The sequence below is a fragment of the Lagenorhynchus albirostris genome, chromosome 10 (genome assembly GCF_949774975.1).
Source record: "Lagenorhynchus albirostris chromosome 10, mLagAlb1.1, whole genome shotgun sequence".
Taxonomy (NCBI): Eukaryota; Metazoa; Chordata; class Mammalia; order Artiodactyla; family Delphinidae; genus Lagenorhynchus; species Lagenorhynchus albirostris.
In genome coordinates, this window is record NC_083104.1 from 38,337,641 (window position 1) to 38,359,643 (window position 22,003).

The 22,003-nt window shown below is 42.1% G+C and overlaps 1 protein-coding gene across 3 annotated transcripts in view; it reads right to left on the reverse strand.

Moving 5' to 3' along the window:
• Positions 1-4,968: 4,968 nt before the first annotated feature.
• The window catches only part of RBM6 (RNA binding motif protein 6), a 106,205-nt gene continuing 89,170 nt past the window's right edge, over positions 4,969-22,003 (reverse strand). For all 3 annotated transcript variants that reach the window (XM_060161817.1, XM_060161819.1, XM_060161818.1), the window contains 14 exons: positions 21,654-21,714; positions 19,450-19,722; positions 18,841-19,001; positions 17,680-17,777; positions 16,956-16,998; positions 16,734-16,815; positions 16,403-16,488; positions 15,721-15,867; positions 13,664-13,759; positions 12,271-12,531; positions 10,391-10,465; positions 9,600-9,697; positions 6,919-7,048; positions 4,969-5,215 (listed from right to left, as the gene is read on the reverse strand). In XM_060161817.1, coding sequence (XP_060017800.1) covers positions 5,090-5,215; positions 6,919-7,048; positions 9,600-9,697; positions 10,391-10,465; positions 12,271-12,531; positions 13,664-13,759; positions 15,721-15,867; positions 16,403-16,488; positions 16,734-16,815; positions 16,956-16,998; positions 17,680-17,777; positions 18,841-19,001; positions 19,450-19,722; positions 21,654-21,714 — 1,737 coding nt within the window. In that variant the 3' untranslated portion in view covers positions 4,969-5,089. The remainder of the gene's footprint in view (positions 5,216-6,918; positions 7,049-9,599; positions 9,698-10,390; positions 10,466-12,270; positions 12,532-13,663; positions 13,760-15,720; positions 15,868-16,402; positions 16,489-16,733; positions 16,816-16,955; positions 16,999-17,679; positions 17,778-18,840; positions 19,002-19,449; positions 19,723-21,653; positions 21,715-22,003) is intronic.

The window sequence follows — 22,003 nt, forward strand, 5'->3', positions numbered from 1 at the left end:
TTGGATCTGACCACTTCTAGCTGGCTCAACTGCCGTTCACTTAGTTAAAGCTATTATCACTGTCCTTGTTTTAGAGAGTAGGTCACACTAAAATGTCGCACTATAGATTCCAAACTATAGTGGTGGAACTGGGATTTGAACTAGTTAAGTTTAATTTGAGTCCACGCCCTCATTCACTAGAATGTAAACTCCAGAAGGAGAGAGACTTTTGTCTGTTTAGTTCACTACTATATCCCCAGTGCCTCTATTGCTGCCAGGCACATGGTATGCACTCAGTAAATATTTGTTGAATGAACAAATAAATCCACTACCAAAGCTAAAAGTGCAACATTTGTGGCAGAAAGAACCAGGGATCCTTCAGCAATTCAGAGAGATATTTTGGACCCTCACTCATCAGTCATATGGTGGTATTTCTATCTATCCAGTTAGCATAACTTGCCCACTGGCATTATTTATAGATATAGATTTAGTGGAACTGATTTTTCAGGTCACATATACAGATTGAATAATTAGACCATGACAAGGCAGAGGAAGATATTAGATGTGGAAAACCACACTTAATACTCTTTTCTTTCTGGATAAAAAGAAATCTTTTAAGAATAAGTAGAAGGGGGACTTCCCTGGTGGTCCAGTGGTAAAGAATCCACCTCCAGTGCAGGGGATGTGGGTTCGTTCCCTGGTCAGGGAACTAAGATCCCACATGCCACAGGGTAACTAAGCCCGCACGCTGCGACTATTGAGCTAGCGCGCCTCAACTAGAGCCCACGTGCCCTGGAGCCCGCACGCCAGAACTAGAGAGAGAAAACCCATGTGCCGCAACAAAAGATCCCACGTGCCGAAACTAAGACCCAATGGCAGCCAAAAATTAAATTAATAAAATAAAAATAAAGAAAAAAAAGAATAAGTAGAAGGACGTCAAAGAGATTTCAAACCAGAAGCTCCAGATATACTGGAAAATCTTTTCCTTGGAAAAGCATCTTTAAACATGTTCTAACTATGGCTTATCCTTCTATGTCGAGGGCATTAAGTGACTGACACTGGAAACTCTTTGGATAATTAAAAACATGACAATAGATGGAAAGGTAGGAATTTCTGGATTTTAGAATAATGGGTAACTTTTCTCTCTCTCCTCATCTCTATTTCTATCTTCCTATCTATCCACCTACCTACCTACCTACCTATGTCTGTTCAGGCTGCTATAACAAAATACCACGGACTGGGTAGCTTGTAAACAACAGAAAAGTTTTTCTTACAGCCCTGGAGGCTGCGAAGTCCAAGATCAAGGTGCCAGCATGGTTGGGTGAGAGCCCTCTTCCGGGCTGCAAACTTCTTATTGTATATTCACATGGTGAAAGGGTCTAGGGAGCTCTGTGGGATCTCTTTTACAAGAGCACTAATCCCAGTTATGACAGCTCTGTCTTCATGACCCAAAGACTTCCCAAAGACTTCACCTACTAATATCATCACCTTTGGTGATTAGGTGTTGGTGTTGGTTGTGGGGGAAGACAAGCATTCAGACCATAGACTACCTACACACACATATTTTTCTACATTTTCATATGTATGTATGTATCTGTATATAATATCCAACTTATGTGGGAGTGTATATATGTATATATATATACACACACATATATATGTAAAACTTTTATCATCAGAATAAAGTAAATGTATGTGACCCTCAGAACTCCAATATTAGTTTAATGATATTTAAAACTTAAATATAGATGGGTCATTGCAAACCCTGCAATGGATAATGCAGATGCCGAGAACCCAGAACTTGCTAGACTTAATGGTCACTAGAAGTCTGCTCATTTCCAAAGCAGTTAAACAGGCACTTCTGAGCATCCCTGAGGTTGCTCCCTGCTGGGCTGGGCTTGTCACCAGCCATAAAAGCTATATAGCTGTTCATAAATGGTACAAAATCATTCTTAAATACTTGAAGGAGGTGTCTAGAAAAAAAGATGGATTCCACCAGAGCAAAATGCCATCCTCAAAATTCTCTGGTAGCTGACCTTCCTTGTGGACACTGCCCTGTTGAGTTCCAGAGCTGTGCCCCCAAAGGCCTGTCTGGCAGCTGATGTGAGTCTGGAAAAGTTTAACAAGTTCCTGGCCAATTAAGGAAAACAAAGACAACAGAATGAGTTGTTTTTTTGTTTTAAAGAAAGCCACAGATGTTCAATATAGAATAGAAGACAGTCGTTTAAGTTTGCCTTTACTACTTTTTTTTTTTTTTTTTGGCGGTACGCGGGCCTCTCACTGTTGTGGCCTCTCCCGTTGCGGAGCACAGGCTCCGGACGCGCAGGCTCAGCAGCCATGGCTCACGGGCCCAACTGCTCTGCGGCATGTGGGATCTTCGTGGACCAGGGCACGAACCCATGTGCCCTGCATCGGCAGGCGGACTCTCAACCACTGCACCACCAGGGAAGCCCTGCCTTTACTACTTTTTTGATGGGAAAAAAAAAAAGTACTCTTAATGAAACGATCTTAGGTCTTTTTCTTAATTTCTCACCACTTGACAAAAGAAAAAAAACTAGTTCACATGTTTTGGTCCCAGGCTGGGAACTACTGCTTTAGAATTAGTAAAAAGGCTCATGTGGGGAAGCAAAAAAAAAAAAAAGACAACGTGAGAACTCTTGCCTATACCAAGAAACCAAAATATTTAATTTTGTTAGAGATGGGCTTAAACTGAGAGATATGCAATCAAAATTTAATTCAACAAGTATTTACCATAGACCTATGAGTTCAGCATTATTCACTCATTTATTGGGTGCCAACTGTGTTAGGCCCTGGGCCAGGCCCTAGGGATATAGTAGTGAAGAAAATTACCCAAGATCTCTGCCTTTATGTAGCTGGCATTCTGATCAGAGGACTCGGGGAACCTCCTAGGGACATCTTAGGGTGACATACTTTTCACACCCATTCCGAGTTTCATACAATACCCAAAGTACTGCTTTAAAAATGTATGAAATACTTTAGACCTTATTTCCAACCATAAAATCTCCACGAAAGTGGCAAAATAAAACCAGAAGACAAACCAAAACAAAACTAGGCAGTGGCCTAAACTAGTCCGGAGGTCTGAGTTTAAACACATCAGAGAAGATGCTGCTGCCATCAAATGAGAATTAAGTCCGTGTCATACCATCCCAGTAGCTTGCTATACTTCTCCCTTGCATCTCTCATCACATCAGAAATTGTGCAACGTCCATCTTCCCCAGAGGACTGAGTCCCATGGTCACAGAGACCCACACTGATCTTGTTATAAGCCCAGTAACTATAAGCTATAAGCCCAGTAACAAGTAGGCTTTCAAAACATTCAATGACCACTTAATAACTTGATGATGCTACTGCTGGGCAGCCAATAACCTGGGTCAACCAAGTAGCCTCTACAGGATCTTCAATACTGAAGCATTGGATGTGTTTCACAGCCAAACAGGGTGACACAAAGTTAGGAGGAAAACCTAGTCTGACCAGTTCAGGACAAATTTGGAAACTTCCAAAAAATGTTTTGACCTATTCAGTGAAGGTCAGACAGAGAGTAACTGGACACACCATAGATGCACCTGCAGACCAACAGTTAAACCAGAAGGGCTCTTGGAGTACATCTGTCTGGGGCTGAAAGATCCAAATAGCCCATCTTCTAAAATGCTGCACTAGTGGTAGCAAGGCCCAGAACTAGGGGCTTTTGATCCCTAAGCCAATGTACTCCTGTTTGTTTTCCTTTTTCGGAGGGGTAAAAAGATATATTAAAGATTAAGAGAAAGGGATATTTGGACACAGCATGGCAAACAATTTAAATTCACATTTACCATTCCTGTTGCTAGAAATGTTTTCTCCTTGGTATACTCCCACCTCTCCTTACCTCTCCCACCCCTCACTGCTCATCCTCTCCAAAATGCCAATACTCCCACTCAATTTTTACAAAACCCTCCTTGGTCCTGCCTTATGCATCCAGACTATGTCGTTAGACCAAGGGTTGGGAAAAGCCACAACCCCTGGGCCAATTCTGGCCTGTGACCTGTTTTTGTAAATAAAGTTTTATTGGACCACAGCCAGAATCACTTGTTTGTGTATTGCCTGTGGCTGCTTTCTTACTACAAAAGAGCTGAGTAGTTGCAACAGAGATCATATGACCTATAATATGAAGTCTAAAATATTGACTCTCTGGCTCTTTACAGAAAAGTTCACAAACCCCTACCTTATACAATCAAGATGTTCTTCAAAACATGCAGTTCTAAGAAACATTCTTCCCCTGAGATACCTGAAAAGTGCAATTCTTAGTACCATATGTTCCCTTGAGAAATTATTTTTTAAAGTTTTAATAGGTGCCTAGGATATAGCAGTCTTTTTAACTATAAAGAATTAAAAACACACAAAAAACTCACTTTTGAAGCAAATTCTGTGAAATGGTATGAGTGATATGGTGGGCAATAAAGATTTGAAAGAGGGCAGACATCTCTTTGGAGAGTTCTAGCCATGGAGGAAAGGAAAAGCTGGGGCAGTGGCTGGAGAGAAGTGGTAATTCTTATTATGCCAACTTGCTGTGGTGACCACAATGTGTGAAGCAGTGAACATCCAGCAGACACTCAGAAAAAGAGCTGTCACAACACTGCCTCCCCCCGTCCCCCAACAAAGTCAGAAGAGGACTTCTGAAGGTCTAATGACTAGTAAACCAACATATGGAAATATGTTCAGCCTTAGCAGTTACAATAATGTGTGATGCTATTTTCACTAATTAGATTAGGAAAATAATTTTTAAAAATCTGACAGTATTCGTACAAGCCAGAGTTCAACGGTCACTGCAACCAGTCCACTCACACTGATAGCAGCCACTGTTCCAGGGCTCACTACAGCCCTTGTTGCCATTTCAGCGTCACCTCAAATGGACCCACACCAAGGGACTCTCTTCCTCCTACCATTAGCCCCACCCCCCCACCCATGGGAGAAAAATTTAACCACCAAAAGAAGTCACATTGAAAAAAAGTTTATTTAAAAAAGTTCTAGCAGCAAGAACAGTAACAAAACAAAAGGAGAGACGGACAAACAAAACAAGAAGGAGGCTGTGTCCTGTGGGACTTGTCTCCACTCTTTAATCGAGTTCTTTATACCGAGCAAACATGACTCTTCGCACAGCGTCTCGGTAAGTCTCATTGGACTGTCTCTTGCTGGTTCTTCCTGGAGCTCCCACATTGGGACCCCTCATCCGGCTTTCAGTCTGTAAAACAAAGACAAACAATGAAGTGAGCTCTATGAATTAATTAGCCTCAGGGCTGGTCTTTGACTATAAGCATTTCTGCTTATAGTAAGGAGCAGGATATAGGAGAATTTTTAAAGAATGCTTAATAAACAAACACTCAAGATGAATAAGGAGGGTGGCGATGCCATGACTTCAGGATACAGGATTCAACACCAGAAATGTGAGAAGCCCATCTCATATATGTGGCATTTTCAGACAGGGACTAAGACAACACAAAATGGAGAGGGTTCCCTCTTATCACCTTTTCTATCTTCTCTTCTTTTCCTTAAACATGAGGGGTGAGGCCCTTCATGGGACCCAGGACTAGTCTGTCATACAGAGTGAAGTAAGTCAGAAAGAGAAAGACAAATACCATATGCTAACACATATATATGGAATTTAAGAAAAAAAAGTGTCATGAAGAACCTTCGGGTAAGACAGGAATAAAGACACAGACCTACTGGAGAACGAACTTGAGGATATGGGGAGGGAGAAGGGTGAGCTGTGACAGGGCGAGAGAGAGTCATGGACATATACACACTAACAAACGTTAAGGTAGATAGCTAGTGGGAAGCAGCCGCATGGCACAGGGATATCGGCTCGGTGCTTTGTGACCGCCTGGAGGGGTGGGATAGGGAGGGTGGGAGGGAGGGAGACGCAAGACGGAAGAGATATGGGAACATATGTATATGTATAACTGATTCACTTTGTTATAAAGCAGAAACTAACACACCATTGTAAAGCAATTATACCCCAATAAACATGTTAAAAAAAAAAAAGAAAGAAAGACAAATACCGTACGCTAACACATATATATGGAATTTAAGAAAAAAAAATGTCATGAACAACCTAGGAGTAAGACAGGAATAAAGACACAGACCTACTAGAGAACGGACTTGAGGATATGGGGAGGGGGAAGGGTAAGCTGGGACAAAGTGAGAGAATGGCATGGACATATATACACTACCAAACGTAAAATATATAGCTAGTGGGAAGCAGCCGCATAGCACAGGGAGATCAGCTCAGTGCTTTGTGACCCCCTGGAGGGGTGGGATAGGGAGAGTGGGAGGGAGGGAGATGCAAGAGGGAAGAGATATGGGAACATATGTATATGTATAACTGATTCACTTTGTTATAAAACAGAAACTAACACACCATTGTAAAGCAATTATATTCCAATAAAGATGTAAAAAAAAGAAAAAAAAAGACTGACAGCCTTCGGGGCTTTCCTGGTGGCGCAGTGGTTGAGAATCTGCCTGCTAATGCAGGGGACATGGGTTCGAGCCCTGGTCTGGGAGGATCCCACATGCCGCGGAGCAACTACGCCCGTGAGCCACAATACTGAGCCTGCGTGTCTGGAGCCTGTGCTCCGCAACAAGAGAGGCCCGTGCACTGCGATGAAGAGTGGCCCCCGCTTACCACAACTAGCGAAAGCCCTCGCACAGAAATGAAGACCCAACACAGTAAAAATAAATAAAATAAATTAATAAACTCCTACCCCCGACATCTTCTTTTTAAAAAAAAAAAAAAAAGACAGACAGGCTTCTCAGCTCTCACGTTCTTTGCCAGCAGTGGTGAAAGCCCAGCTAATAGGCAAGGACATAGCTCTGGGCCACAGAATGAGAGGAAACTAAGTATATGCCAGGTTCATGCCACCCCTAACAAGATGGAAACCATTTCACCTCCTCTGCTGAAGCCAATCCAGGATGGCCATATCCGAGGCCTGCCCCCTTCCTCCAGCCAGTGGCCTGTTGGACACAGCCTCCTTTGCTGCTATTGTCGATGCCTTCTTTACCAACAGGCTTACGATCACTGCAAAAGAAGCATACATACTTAGACACCAGCACTTTCAAAGTGACATGCTTGTGAGCCCAATAAAAACCTCTGTCCTCTTGATTCAGATTTGCTTCCTCTTAAGAATATTAAACAGTATCTTTGAGTGCCTGCTATCTATGAAACTGGCTTTGTCCTGAGGATACAGAGATGACCAAGACCTGACTCTGTTCATGGGGAAGGATGTGAGAAGGATAATATGTGAATAGATGCTTACAGCACATTGAAGAGCTCAGCCATGGATGTAGCAACAGTATATACCTACTATGGAAATACAAACAGGGAACACAAACCTGAAGGGGCATCACCAAAAATGAGGAATTCTAACAGGAGGGTATACCTGAACTGGGTCTTAACAAATGAGGAGGTTGTGAGCTAGAAAAAGCATGGGAGGAAAGGAGGACACAAGCAAGGAGAAGTGAAAGAATACAATTTGTCCAGAGGAAGAGTGGCAGGAATTGATAAAAGGCTGCTTGAGCCAGATTGTGAAAAGCCTTGAACATCATGCTAAATCATGACTCTGTACTTCATACTTCAGGCAAAGAATCTCTAGAACCCAGGCCTCCCTTTAGGCAAGGTATATGTTCACAAAAAGGCTAGTTTTAGGAGATTTCTGTTTATAAAGGTCATTTTGATGGTAGGGTAGAAAGACTGAAGAGCAAAGATGGGGAGTAAGCAGTCCGGTTTGGAGGTGAGCTAGGAATTGGGGCAAGGCTTAATTATGGATGTGGCCACTAACGATACAGAGGATAAAGGAGGAAGATTGGGACAGACCAGGTAGACCATGATGCGATGATGTTACTACTCTGAAATAGGAATACAGCAGGTTTAGCAGGACTGGACTAGAAAATAATGTGGAATATAATATTGAGTAATTGTTTAGTGTGAGGAGGCTGAGGAGTGGCCAAGAGGATATGCCCAGAAGGTAAACAGAAATAATGATTTTGAGCTCAGAAAACAGAAATGACTTGAGATGGAGCCATAAGACTTGTTAGCCTGTGAGTGGTGGCTAAAGCCTTGGGTACCGTAGGCAGTCCAAGTCAAGAGGATGGAGGAGCAAGAATAAAGGAAAACTGAGGGCAGAGTCCTGGAGAATATCTGGAATAACCCAGAAAAGGAAGAGGAGCAGGAGAGAAGACTTAGAAGGAGGAGAGCCAGTAGAATGTGATGTGATGGGTGCTGAGAATAGAGAGGCATCTCTTTCTACACCCAGCTACACCCAACTGACTCAGGGCTAAGGTGCTCTTCCTCCTCCTGGCTGACTCCTTCAGTTTTGTCATCGTTCAGTGTATTTCAAATTGCAGAGAATGACCCAATGGGATGCTACATTGATTAAGTGGTCCCAACTTAGCACTTCTTACAAATGCGAATAGAATAGACTAAAATAAAAATGTCAGTGTTTATTGCACAGTAAGGAAGTATTTTTCATGAAGATTTCTTTTTCAGTTATTTACACACATACATATATTCTGGGCCATGATTCAAAATAATCTCTTATTGAGGGCTGTGAACAAATAAGTTGGAATGCCAGAGCCCCAGACCCCACCTAGACTTCTTAGGGGACTTTCTCCATCAATTATCTCCCCTTTCCCCACAGGCATACTCTACCCTCGCTACTAGTTATTTTGCTTACCAATGTAGAGACTTGTTCAAGTTTCACTAGATCAATACCCTGCCTAAAACCATTTCATAACCTCCCACTGCCCTAAGACAAAGTCTTAGCAAGGTGTTAAAGGAGCATGAACTTCAAGAACTGGACTGTGTCTGTTGAGCCAGCCTCATCTCCTTGTCACTCAACCACTTATCTTCAGTGTTCAGCCCATCAAGCTACTTACAGCTTCTCAAATGCATCATGACCTCTCTCTCTTTCATCCATGAAGCATGCAGTTCCCTCCAATTGAAATGCCCTCCCCTTCTCCACCGAATTTCTGTGTCTGCCCTACAAGACAAAGTACCACCTAAGCCTTCCTATTCTCTGTTCAGACAGTCAAGGATAATACGTGTCTTGTCCACATGAATATTCCTTGCCCTTGGTGCAGTACCTGTACACAGTGGGCTATCAGCAAATTCTGTATAACTCTGGACTCACAACTTTGGAGCTCTCTGACCAGAAACAAGCACAGGAAGCTAGAGATCATATATTTCTATCAGCAGCCAACCATTTATTCAGCACCTAATGTGTGAGAATGGAGGTTCCCTAGAGAAAAAAGTCCAAGAGTGTGACATTCTTATCAGGCTAATACGGAGGTACAGTGTTACTGATGAGGAGAGAAAGGGTTCCCAACTATAGCCACTCCAGCCCTGGTTTTGAGCAGCTAAGCAGCCAGTGATTCTTACATGCAAACATACATATTCCCTGTGTTAAGACAGGTGGTAAAAAGGCTGGGGTGAACTTCATGCTCAAGAGTTCAGACAGAACCTGCTCCTGATAACCTCACTCCCCGAGAGAGAAAAAGGCAGCATGTTAAAGAAAGTGATGGTTTCATCATTAGGCTTGAGACCTAGGCTGAGTGAAGAGTTTCTAGCTTACCTGTCAGTTTCCCTGGAGTATTTAATTCGTTTCCTTTCTGGAGAATCAAAAGATTGGAGCTTTTCCCTGCGATCATTTCCTCTTTCTTTAAACCTTCCCTGTTGGTAAGCAGAAGAACAGATCTGAGACTCCCATCTGAGGGGGTGGGAGAGTGCGAAAGCTTCACTTTATTCCCGATATTTCTTCTAATGTGAAGGGATTCAACTGGTAACTCCTGGAATCTCTCATTCCTTCAAACATTCTTCTTGAGAAAGTAGTGGCTTCTCTAACTGGTAAATTTGGGAAGAAGAGGCTATCTTTTCCTCTTCTGAGGAGGAGGTGCTCTCCAATACGCCTCCACAGGTGGATTCTTGACGGTCACATAAGACCTGTCATGGGCCAGTGAAGCCTGTAGCTGGGTAAGTGAGTCTGCCTAATTGGTCTAGATAGCAAGTCCATTTGGCTCTCACTCTAAGCTACTTCCTCCAACTTGGCCTTTAACAGTAAAAGATGCTATTTCAGCAGCCCTATCCAACACTCCTTCATTGATTTTAAAAGCTGGGCAGGAAAGAGGAATGTTATTTCACCTACCCAAAGACCCTAACATCACCTTTAAAAAAAGCAACTTTACTAAGGTATAATTTATAAACTATAAAATGTACCCACTTTAATGTAGTTTGATGAGTTTTGAGAAATATATACACCATCTTTTGGGGCTTCTTCGTTCTTTATCTTCAGCACAGCCTACAAATGCTATACCAGAAAGCAAAAAGAGTTGGGGGTCAAGGGAGTAACAAGTCACCAAATCTTACCTCCCGTTCTCTCCTCTCCAGATAGGCTAGCTCCTGCTCAGACTGTTTTATCTTCCGATGGATTTCCAGGTTTTGCTGAGAAGAGAGGGAGTTCTATGAGTGTAGGTCTAAAAAAAGTGGTCCTAGAAATGCTCTAGGCCTTTCCTGATAGCTGCTCTAGGACTGTAGCTCCTTTCACTGACTAACCCTCCCAAGTGATCACGGCACCATGCAAGCAACAATCCCTAACTAGTCTTGCGTTAGGCTCACCAATGGGAACCCAGGTTCTAACACTGGCTTGTCACATAGATTAGTTACATGTTGTGACACAAGACAGAATTTTATCCTACTTCTCTCCAAAGTGTAGAAGACACAAATCTGGTTTATATCTCTTTACCTAAGGTAAAAATGGGAGAGGGGAATCTGACTACACCAGTGAAGAAAACCAAATGCCCACATGCTCTGCCTACCACCACTACCACCTGCCATCCTCAGACACTATTCTCTGTGGGCACTATTCAAGCCCACAGAGAAACAGGAAAAGGAACTCCAAGGTCACAAATGAACAGATTTCTCTGAGAGTCCTGTACTCCTTGAGGGTCCTACACTCCTGAAGCGTGGCTCCTTCTGGCATATATAAGAAACTTAAGGTGTCCAGAGCAGCTCTTGTACAGAAAGGGGATTCTTTGCATTGGATTACTGCAAGGAAAGGAAAAGTGCTATAGTCCACGTTCCACTGTCCCAGGGCTAGTTCAGTTTGTGGATTCATCAGACCTCTGGCTCCTCTTTCCTGACAACAACTTTTTAATCTCTTTAGCAATTTATTAGCACTTTCATAAGAGAGCTGAATTTTAAATGTTTTGTCTGATGACTCAGAATTCCAGAAGGTCAAAGGAACTTGGAGGTAGTCTGTTGCAGGGGTTGTCAGAAGGAGCCTCTCAGAATCCTAGAAACTTTGCAGAGCCTCAACAGAGGCAGCTGGAAGAAGAGGTGTGCCTATCATCAAAGCAGAGCTTTTCAGCTTTTAGCTACATAGGACTTTGGGTTTTATATTGAGAGAAAGTCTGAATCTTATCCCCTCACGTGCTCTAGCAACATCTGCTGGAAAAGGAGTGTGAAAGAAATTACTTTATACTGAGAACACGAGTCCATCTAGGGGCTTTACTTGTCCAGAATTTGGCTCCTTGGCCAGTACATATAAATGAGAAGACTGCAAGGGAGGACCAATGTATGTCAGTTTAACACCCCAAGAATAGTTTTTGTGCCATGGCTTATAGCAATAACTCACTACATGAAGAGATGGCAGAATGTGACTCACCCTTGGGGAAAACCACACACTGTCAGAGCTAGATGGAACCAGGTGAAGCCACCAAGTATCAAAGAAGAAAAGGGCCTTATCTGAAGTCCAACTCTTAGGTTAATGGTAGAGCTAAGATGAGAAACCCAGCAGGTGAGTTTCCTTTTCCACGACCCCTTCTCCTCCTGTCTTCAGCACAGCTTCCATGTTTGGTGCCCCAGCCACAGCCATGATGCTTGCCTTGGGTCTACACCCTGAAGTTTTTTGAAGGTAGGCACCATCTTAATGTAGAGCAACTCATGAACAAAAGGTGGAGGAACAACTCATTTTTGTCTTTTTTTTTTTTTGGCCGCGCTTTATGGCATGTGGGATCTTAGTTGCCCAACCAGGGATCGAACCTGCGGCCCCTGCAGTGGAAGGCGAAGTCTTAACCACTGGACCACAGGGAAGTCCCAGCAACTCATTTTTGAATTAAATTGATTTAATTAGAGGAGTTGGGGAAGATACAGGCTGAGGAGGACAGCATAAGCTTCTTTAGTCACTGTAATGCTCAACAGTGATAAAGAGTCAAAAGTTCGAAAGGTCAGGGCCCTTCCCTTAATACCTTGTGCAGGTCTGAAAGCTGCTGGTGTTTGCTCAGAACTTCTTTATTGGGAAACTGCCTTCTGCAGAGCAGACAAGCCAGTTTATTCCAGTCAGTGAGTTTGTCTTCTTCATTCTCCTTCTTGGTCAGCTCCTCCCGCTGCTGGGGCTGTGCTGTGCGGGGCTGTGGAGGAGGGGTCTGCTCCTCCTCCTCTTCCTCCTCATAGTCACTGTCTCCTCCATATTCACCCAGGAGGCCGATCAGTGGGTTTACCACTTTAGGCTGGTAGGAGAAGGCCAGGGATTAACGCAAACTCAACCTATATTTGGGGCCTGTTTTCTGGATATTCTGATATGGGCATCTCATTTCTTTTAGCCTGAATAATGAACTGGGTTCAAAACAGGCCCACTGACCATGTTGCTCATTTCCCAGATGGAAGCAACATGGCTCGAGCTTGACTGTTCTCCTTGTCCACTGAGATAAGCCAGAAAGTTTCCCTTAGGAGTGACTCTAGCAACAGAACAGTGATGAGAAGGAAGAGAAAGGGAAACTGACAGAGACCACAGGGAGAGTTTAAAAGTTACTTTTGAAGAGGCAGAGATAGCAACCACCTCCAAGTCACTGTAACCCATGGAGAAAAGGAAAGATAACTTTCATCAAGGCTACAGTAACTCCTAGAGCAAAAGAGATTTAGGAGATGGACTAAAAGCAACTGAAGGATAAACACTCAGGTAGACAGATTCAGTTCCTGAGTAAGGTAAAGACAAAGGCATGGTTAGGACAGATGTTATAGTGAACTGAATCAATAATGTAGAGCAGGCAAAAAGTATTTATCAGTAGCTTATAGGAAATGTTAAATAATGATGCATGATCACTGGCATATGATCAATCAAAATAAAAACAGAGGGTCTCTATTGTTATATATTTGTATTTAATCGAAATAACTTGTGATTAGATTGACACTATCACTTAAAGGCATCTAAAAAATGGGTACGAATGTTAGCATTGTTCACTCTGGCAGGCAAACTATAAAAATGACCATGCATGCACTCGACATCTAAGAGATTCTCATGCAGCATCAAAAGGTAGGAAACATCAGGGCCAGGAAAATGGGTTTCCTTGGTCATTTAGAAGAGAAGAATTAACAAGACCGAGATTCTAACTTAAAAAGGGCCAGTCTGGTGGGAATGTCACAAGGCAGAGGGAAAGAGGACAGATAACTGCCTCTGATTCTCCATCAATACCCCTATTAGCAGACAGGAAAATTTACCTCATGCTTATACTCAAGAAGAGTCTTGTCTGTGAGACACAGAGAGCTAAAGGACCAACACCAAAGTGAAGCATCAACCTTTGAACTTCCCTTCCCATTCGGAACCAGCCCCAGCCCTAGCCCAGTGCATCAGCTTAGCCTTACTGGTGGAGGACTCTCTTCCTTCTTCACAGTGGGAGGCAGAGGCTTCTTAAAGACATCTTCTGGGGGAGCTGTCCCCTCACTGGCATTTTCCTGAAACTGATCAAAATCCCAGATAATTTTTATATGATACTTATAAAAGCTGGGTTTAGAGTTAACCCTGTTGAAATGAGTCTGATTTTCCAAACCTCTTAATTTGTGAAATATCTGTAATGTTACTATAATGATTCCAAAATTAAAAAAAAAAACTTTAAAAACATCACATTTAGTATATATTGAGTGATTACTATATGTCAGGCACCAGATGATGCATTTATATACATTATCTCCTTCAGCCTTTACTATAATCCTTCTAAATAGGCATTAATATGCTCATTTTACAAATGATTGAGAATATGGTTAGAAAGAATAAGGGGCAAAAGCAGAATCCAAGTATTAAGCCAGGGGCTTCCCTGGTGGCACAGTGGTCGAGAATCCGCCTGCCAATGCAGGGTACATGGGTTTGATCCCTGGTCTGGGAAGATCCCACATGCCGCAGAGCAACTAAGTCCGTGCACCACAACTACTGAGCCCATGCTCTAGAGCCCATGAGCCATAACTATTGAGCCCATGTGCCACAACTACTGAAGCCTGTGTGCCCATGCTCCACAACGAGAGAAGCCTCCGCAATAAGAAGCCTGCGCACTGCAATGAAGAGTAGCCCCCACTCGCCGCAACTAGAGAAAGCCCGCACGCAGCAATGAAGACCCAACACAGATGAAAATAAATAAATTTATAAAGAAAACAAAAAAAACCCCACATATTAAGCCAGTATAACTTTAAAGTCTAAGTTTTCAGTGGTGATCATTTTGTAATGTATAGAAATTTTGAATCACTATGTTGTGAACCAAAACTAACATAGTGTTGTAGGGAAACAAAAGAAAAACATAACAAACACCCAAACAAACAAACAAACTCAAAGAAAAAGAGATCAGATTTGTAGTTACCAGAGGCAGGGTGGGAGTAGGGGGTGGGGAAATTGGATGACGGTGGTCAAAAGGTAAGAACTTCCAATTATAATATACATAAATACTAGACATGAACAGTGCTGTATGTTATATATGAAAGCTGTTAAGAGGATAAATCTGAAGAGTTCTCATCACAAGAAAAAAACATTTTTTTCCTTTTATTTTGTTTCTTTATGAGACAATGGATGTTCACTAAACTTACTGTGGTAATCATTTCATCATGTATATAAGTCAAATCATTATGCTGTATACCTTAAACTTATACAGTGCTGTATATTAATTATATCTCAACAAAATTAGAAGAAAAAAGTTCTCAGACAGATTCTTTCTCTCTATATATGTATCTGCATAAACACTAGTAGTATTAGAAGGGGGGGGAAAAAAAAGACAAGTTATGAATTAAGCCACAGGCTAATTCATCCATTTGCATTAATGCATAACTGGTGTCAGGGTGAATCAATATAATTCTTTGGAAAACAACTTGATTTTATGTCAGGAAATGTAAAAATGTTCATCATCTTTGTTCTTGAAAATTTATCCTAAGGAAGTAATTTAAAAAAGAAAAAATAAAATGTTAAATGCTGTATATTATAACAGAATAAGATTAGAAAGAAGAGACAAACAATGTAGGAATGATGAAGAAAACAAGGTCACAGTTTTACTATGAATTTTTACCATACAGGCATGGAAGTAATAAAGAGTATTATACAAACATGAAAAAATACTTATGATCAAATATAAAGTGAATAAAGAATAGAAAATGGTATCCCCTGCCTATAGAAGTGTGTATACGGAGTCAAGCACTGGAAAGGGATGTAGGAAAGTGAAACTGTGTGGAGCTGAGGTATTGGGGTTTGAGCTGAGCCACTTTGTTCCACCATCCACAGTTTCTGTATTTAGAAAAGAGAGTGACGACAGGCTGTAAAAGGCTAGTGGACTGCCTGCTTTTTTAGTAACTCTACACCTCAAACCCAGACCTCGTCTGTCTATGACTCTTTTCTTTTAATCTGTAATTATGTGGTGAAAAGGGAGCAGATTCACAAGTCATCTTACCCTTGTCACTCCTCGGTCTTTTTTCTCCTTGCTATCTCTTTTAGACGTTTCCTTCCTGCTGCTTGACTTTCCTTGACTGGTGGGTTTCTTTTCCTTGATGTCTTCTTCCTCAGGTGACCCAGGGTCCTGGGGCACATAGACTTCTTGCTGCAATACAGTTGGAAACAGTTAAGTCTACAGAACGTTTTACTTTCCCAGTAATTCCAGATCTAAGGAGCACAGTTCCCTTCTGAGGGAAAGAACAGCTCTCTCCCTCAAGCCTAAGAAGAGACCATATCAAACAATCGAAAACTCCACTTCAGGGGCCAGGATGTAGCCAGACCACTCACTGTCCATTTTTCCAAGAACAGCACTGTTCTTGCCTGTAATGCCACAACGCATTGATTTTCTATATGTACAACAGTTAACATGAAGATTATCATCTTTAAAATCCACCTAAATAAATATAACTCAATATAAAACCTGGACTTTTTAAAACAAGAAGTAGACATGAGGTACACATAGTACAACAGTGGAGCAGCTGCCTTGAATGGAGAAATATTCAGCTTATATAGATTTAAACTTTTATACTTTTCATGTAATGAGCAACCAGAGAATACAGGGAATAAAACCTTCAAAGTAACAAATCACAGGTACTTTTCTCAAAAGAATCACTGACAAAATAACAAAGCCAAAAACTCACCTGGGTATTGGGGTCATAATAAGTTCCTGCCAAGGGGTCATAATAGTAGCCAGTAGCAGAATCATAAATGTAGCAGTCAGATGAAGCTAGAGGGAATAAAACCACAGCCAGTGTTAGTCCCTGTCCAATGAAGCCCTTGCTGGGGACTCATCAAGAACAATCTAAGAACGAGGCTGGCCAACCCAAAACAGTACAGAACCTGTAGACGATGCTCTCTGAGACATAACCCCTAGTCAACTGCATCTCTTGCCAACTTTGTGACCATGAAGATTTCAATGAATGAGTAGTCAAGCCAAAAAAGAACAATAGAAATAAGACAAAGGTCACTCACACTGTTGTCCTTGTCGATTTGTATCTGAAGACCAGTCTGAATTTCTGCCACCTCCCCGCCTATCTCGGAAATATTTTTTACCCTATCACAGAAAGACAAGTTAAAATTATGGAACTTCTGATAGCCATTTACCTTAACAATTACCCACTAGAGAAAATTTAAGATCACTCTTTCAGTCACTTGAGGATTTTAATAGAGCACCCCCCAACTGCTGAAGCCTACCTGATAGTAGTGCATGTGGTCAGAATGGTCCCCAGAATCATTTCTGCAACAAACAATACAACATGTCTTGAGCCTGCTACCAAAAGCCACTTGAGGAGTGCCCAACCCTACAGATTTGCTGAGAAACTCTTTTCCCTCTTTTGTATGGAAAGGAACCAACCCAGACAGTAAGCAAGTCTGGTGATGCAGAGACTCCCGAGGGGAGGGGCAGTGGGACTCCTACAAAGCTATCGGCTGAAGCAAAACAGCAACTGAGTTGAGGGTGCCAGAGCAAGATCTGCCCCATCCCTGTAAGCTTGCCTCTCTGATGCAGCCATTTCCCAGTTACCACTCCTGGGTCAAGATGAATGAAGGAGTAAAGAAGAATAAGATTTCCCAGCACTATGGGGGTATGAACAAAGTCAAGACAGCATTTTCTTAGGATTCCAAGGGGCAAGCATATATTGCAATTTTTTCCCTGCACATCCAAGACTGTACCATCACCTGGGACCCAAAGATACCAGAGAATCAGGAGGGAAAAAAAAGAAGTACCTAGTACTGCTATTTAAAGAGAAAAACAAAAACCTAGAGTCAGAACAAGGCAAGCTTCAGAAAAAGAAAACATACACACGTACCTGAAGCAACTCATACTGGGAAAGCACCACGTTTTACTACCTGTCTCTCCAGCCAGGAATAAGAGTTTCCTCCCAAAAACCTGAGTGGGGGTAGCACCCCTCTGCTTTACCTTCGTTTTCCAGTGGCCAGGTTTACAGCTACCATCTTCCCATCAATGCTAAATGGTGGATCAAGGTTCTGCAAGATCTTCACTACGCGAAGAGCTTCCTGGGGAAGCAAAGACTCATTTGAACCCAAAGAGGGAAAAGGACATGTCCCTTGAAAGAAAACTGAACATGGATTTTCCTTCTCAAAAGAAAAATTTCTAGGGCTTCCCTGGTGGCGCAGTGGTTGAGAGTCCACCTGCCGATGCAGGGGACACAGGTTTGTGCCCCGGTCCGGGAAGATCCCTCACGCCGCGGAGCGGCTGGGCCCGTGAGCCATGGCCACTGAGCCTGTGCTCCGCAACGGGAGAGGCCACAACAATGAGAGGCCCGCATACCACAAAAAAAAAAGAAAAATTTCTAAACATTATGTTCTGGTCATAACTGTAATACTAAGAGCACACTGGCAAAAACAGGCAACTCTTAATGAAGGGTTGATCAGAATAATGGTCAGAGTAGACATCAGTTCTTGGTATAAATTTCAGAAATTCAAATCCTCTTCTAGTCTGCAACTGTCATTGCATCAGATTCAGTTTACAAAGTCTCTTGTGATTTCTGAGCATGAAATCTAAGAAATATCAATGATTTTCATTGCTATCCTGTGAAATCTAAGAAATATCAATGATTTTCATTGCTATCCTCACATTACTTCCATAGAAAAGGGCCCCACAACTAAAACTTCAAGCCACAAGAAATCTATTAAAGCAACACTTTGAGGAAAAAGAGGAAATGCTCTATTTCCATCAAACATAAAACTGTCTGTGGCCAGGCAAAATGATTTTAAGAAATCAGAAAATTCACTAAAATCTTGAAAAGGTTTAGTCCTCAGATTTTCCACAAGTGACTAAGCTGTCACTTTATTTTAACTGGAAACTGTAAATGCCACAAGACAAAAATGGATCTGGAAAACCACTCAGAGTTCCAACTTTCAAGGGCACTCAGTTCACCTGAATGAACCCCAAGAAAAGAGTAAGAGGGGTTATGGTACCAAGTAGCAAATGAGAATTCCAAGATTAAAGTCCTTCAAACCTTCTGGAGGTTTCTATAGCCAGCCATCCCTGGCTGAGGTAGTAGGAGGTGAGGGATCCAGGGGGTGGGGGTGGTGGTGACGGATAACTACGACTCACCGCATGGGAGTCAAGGTCAATAAAGCCATAGGTGTGGCCCATGGGGCCTGTTCTGTTCTTGATGATACGGACGTTAGCAGTAGTAAGGCGGACGTAGGGCTCCAGCACTTCCACTATCACCTCAGGTGGAGTGGAACGATAGATGCGTTTTAGCATGATTGCTGAACAAACCAAGCACAAATGGGAGAGGAGAAAGGAGAGAGAGAGAAAGGTTTACATTTTTGAAGTCCTCAGAGCCTGAGTGTGTGTGTGTGTGTGTGTGTGTGTGTGTGTGTGTGTGTGTGTATTTTTTTTTTACTGCAGATGACTGCAGATGTTACCCTGCTCTACCAAGGCTGGTTCTATAACAAAATGCTAGTCAAATACTTCATATTTTTCTTCCCCAATACTTAGATATCTAAAGTTATGCTTTGCTGCATCTGAATAGCAACTTGCTATTTGGAAGATATAGATTACTTCAGAGAAGCCGGGAAAAGCAAGAGCCTCTTCAATCAGGCCGAGCAGTTTTACTAGGGTGTAGGAAGCTGCTGGTCCAGAGCCACAACACAAGCAATCTATGTTCCAACCACAGTGGTCACGGTCTGGTACATGCCCCAACAAACCACTTACTTTTGCTTTCCCCATCCTGGCGTGTCTCCCCAGACCATGGCTCCTTCTCTCGGTCTCTTCGGAAGGTGAGCCCTTCCCTCCGCGAAGGAGGGAGATACCTTTCTGCTTCTCTCTTTTGATGTCCCAAGCGTGGTTCTTGTCCTTCTTCCCGCTTCTTGGGTTCAGATTCCTTATCAGCTGACCTTGGTTGGCTGGGTTGTTTTTCTGACGGTACTGGTATGGATGTTTTCTGAGGCTGAGGGTAGGTTATTAATTCTTGCTTGGCCTCTGTCGCTAGAGGAACAGAACAGAAAGAGAATCTCCAACAGGTTTTATCCTCCCAAACACTGTGATTCCTCCTTACCTGCCACCAAATACTTATACTGGAATGCTTTTATTTTGTTTTGTTTGGCTGCACCACGTGGCATGAGAGATCTTAGTTCCCCGACGAGGGACTGAACCTGGGCCACAGCAGTGAAAGCACCAAGTCCTAACCACTGGACCACCAGGGAATTCCCTGGAATAGTTTTAAAAGTCAAAGAAATACCTACAAAAAAGTCCTCTGACAGACTTTAAGCATGGCTAATAAGACAGCATATAAAATAGTTAACAGAAGAAACTACCCAGTATTTAAAAAATTTAATCTTACGAGTTTTCTATCACTTCCCCAACATTTAAATCTTTCATGAGACCCTGATCTTTATTATTATAACCAATGATAGAACAGATCTGGGGACAAAATTACCAAAGATATGGCCCTTGCTAGAAGTTTGCTAGAAACACTTATCTCAAACGTGTATGGCTAGGGGCCTTGCTTCTTCCAGTGTTACGGTACTAAGATAGCTGCTCAAATTCTGTAGAACCAGACACCCTATTCTCCGGCGAAGCTAAGAAGAGACCTACCTGCACACAGCTCATTTATATGCAAATAATTACAATGGGCAAATGTCCTTCAAAATATAAATGACTCATTTCAAATCTCTTTCTAAAGCAGGATAATTTGTCCAGTTAATTGGAGGTATTTCTGCAATTAATTCATTCTTAGAGGAAGTCATGAGGCTCAAAAAGACATTCTATGGGAGCAGTGTAGAGATTACTTAACAGCAGTGACAGGCAACCAATGAATACTTGCTATGTATGTTTCCATGTTAAAGTTGTTTCAGCCATCTTAGTGGTATGGTGCTCAAGGGTTTTTATAAACCATCTGTTCATTTGTTAGAGTAGACTGAGAAAGAAGTCTTTCTTGAGGGAAAAAGTACAATTTTGCCTAATTGAAGTAATACAACAAGCTAAAAATCTCCAACCTGTCCATGGGGAAGTTATTTACTCACCTTCCCATATGCTGGTTTGGTCTCTAGAGCATGTAGAACCTTCCCCAAAGATTTTCAGAACACCTGCTTCACAGCCCTCACTAGAGAGTAGAATCTCCACTATAGGCCAAAAGCCCAGCTAAGGAATTCTTTGTAGGCATGCTAAGTTCTAACCTTGGAACAAACAGATCTTTCAGAAGACTAACAGGATCCCAGCACTGAACTGTATTTTATGGTCATGCACTAGTTTTCCTTACAGAATAATATCAGAAAGAGGCATATAACAGTCATTGTTATAGGACTATTGTTACAGATGCCTTTGACACACTCTTCAAGGTTGTTTACCTACAGGTTCTCAGGAGAAATTAACTTTAAAACCAAGTTACTGAGAAGCTGTTAGGTTTATTACTCTATAAAAATAACACAAACCCTCAATCCTGATTATTGTCTCTTGTTTATATTTTTACTGTTACTTTAACAAATGTTTTTGTGTTGAAGATCCTCAAATGTTTAGAACGTAAATGAGAAAATAATAACAATAGCAAATTATTCCCAATAACTTCAAAGAAGCTGGGGTAGGGTGGGTGGGGTGTCCACATGGACTAATGCCATGTAGACTCCTTCTCGGTCTAATATCCTTAAAATGTATTCTGAGTAACAATACTACTGACATCTGGTCAGCTGTGTTATGGATAAGGAGCCCATAACCCATCTCATTCCCCTGGCAGAACTCTGAGATCCAAAACGATTTACTAACAGGTCACACGAAGTTAGCTATCACACTGCACTTTTAAGAGCTTTACAGATCATCTTGTATTTAGGGATGATCACTCTTTGAAGCCAAGGAAAGCATGAAATTTGTTTTGCTCAGTGCACAAAATAAAAACTACCACCTCCATCTCTACCACCACTCACCTTCCCTTGGGCACTTGCAGAATGAACATGAAGATCGGTGTCCATCAGTGCTGGCCTTACACTACAAGGGAAAGGAAAAGAATTCAAATTGACCAAAAAAAATAAGCCATATCCCAGATCACCTTAAAACCTTATCAGTCTGATGTCTTCCACTCGTCAGAGCTGACGTGGACTCTGATGAATTGGTGTTTGAGAGCTGCCTCTAACAGGGTATATGGACCTTGGAGCAGCCCCAAATGCTTTTGCTCTGGACAAGGATTTCTACAGGAAGTAAACTTGACTAAGAAGACTGGACTATTAAGTGGTTTATAGGATATACTGCCCTAAAGCTGTTACCACTCAGTCTGCAT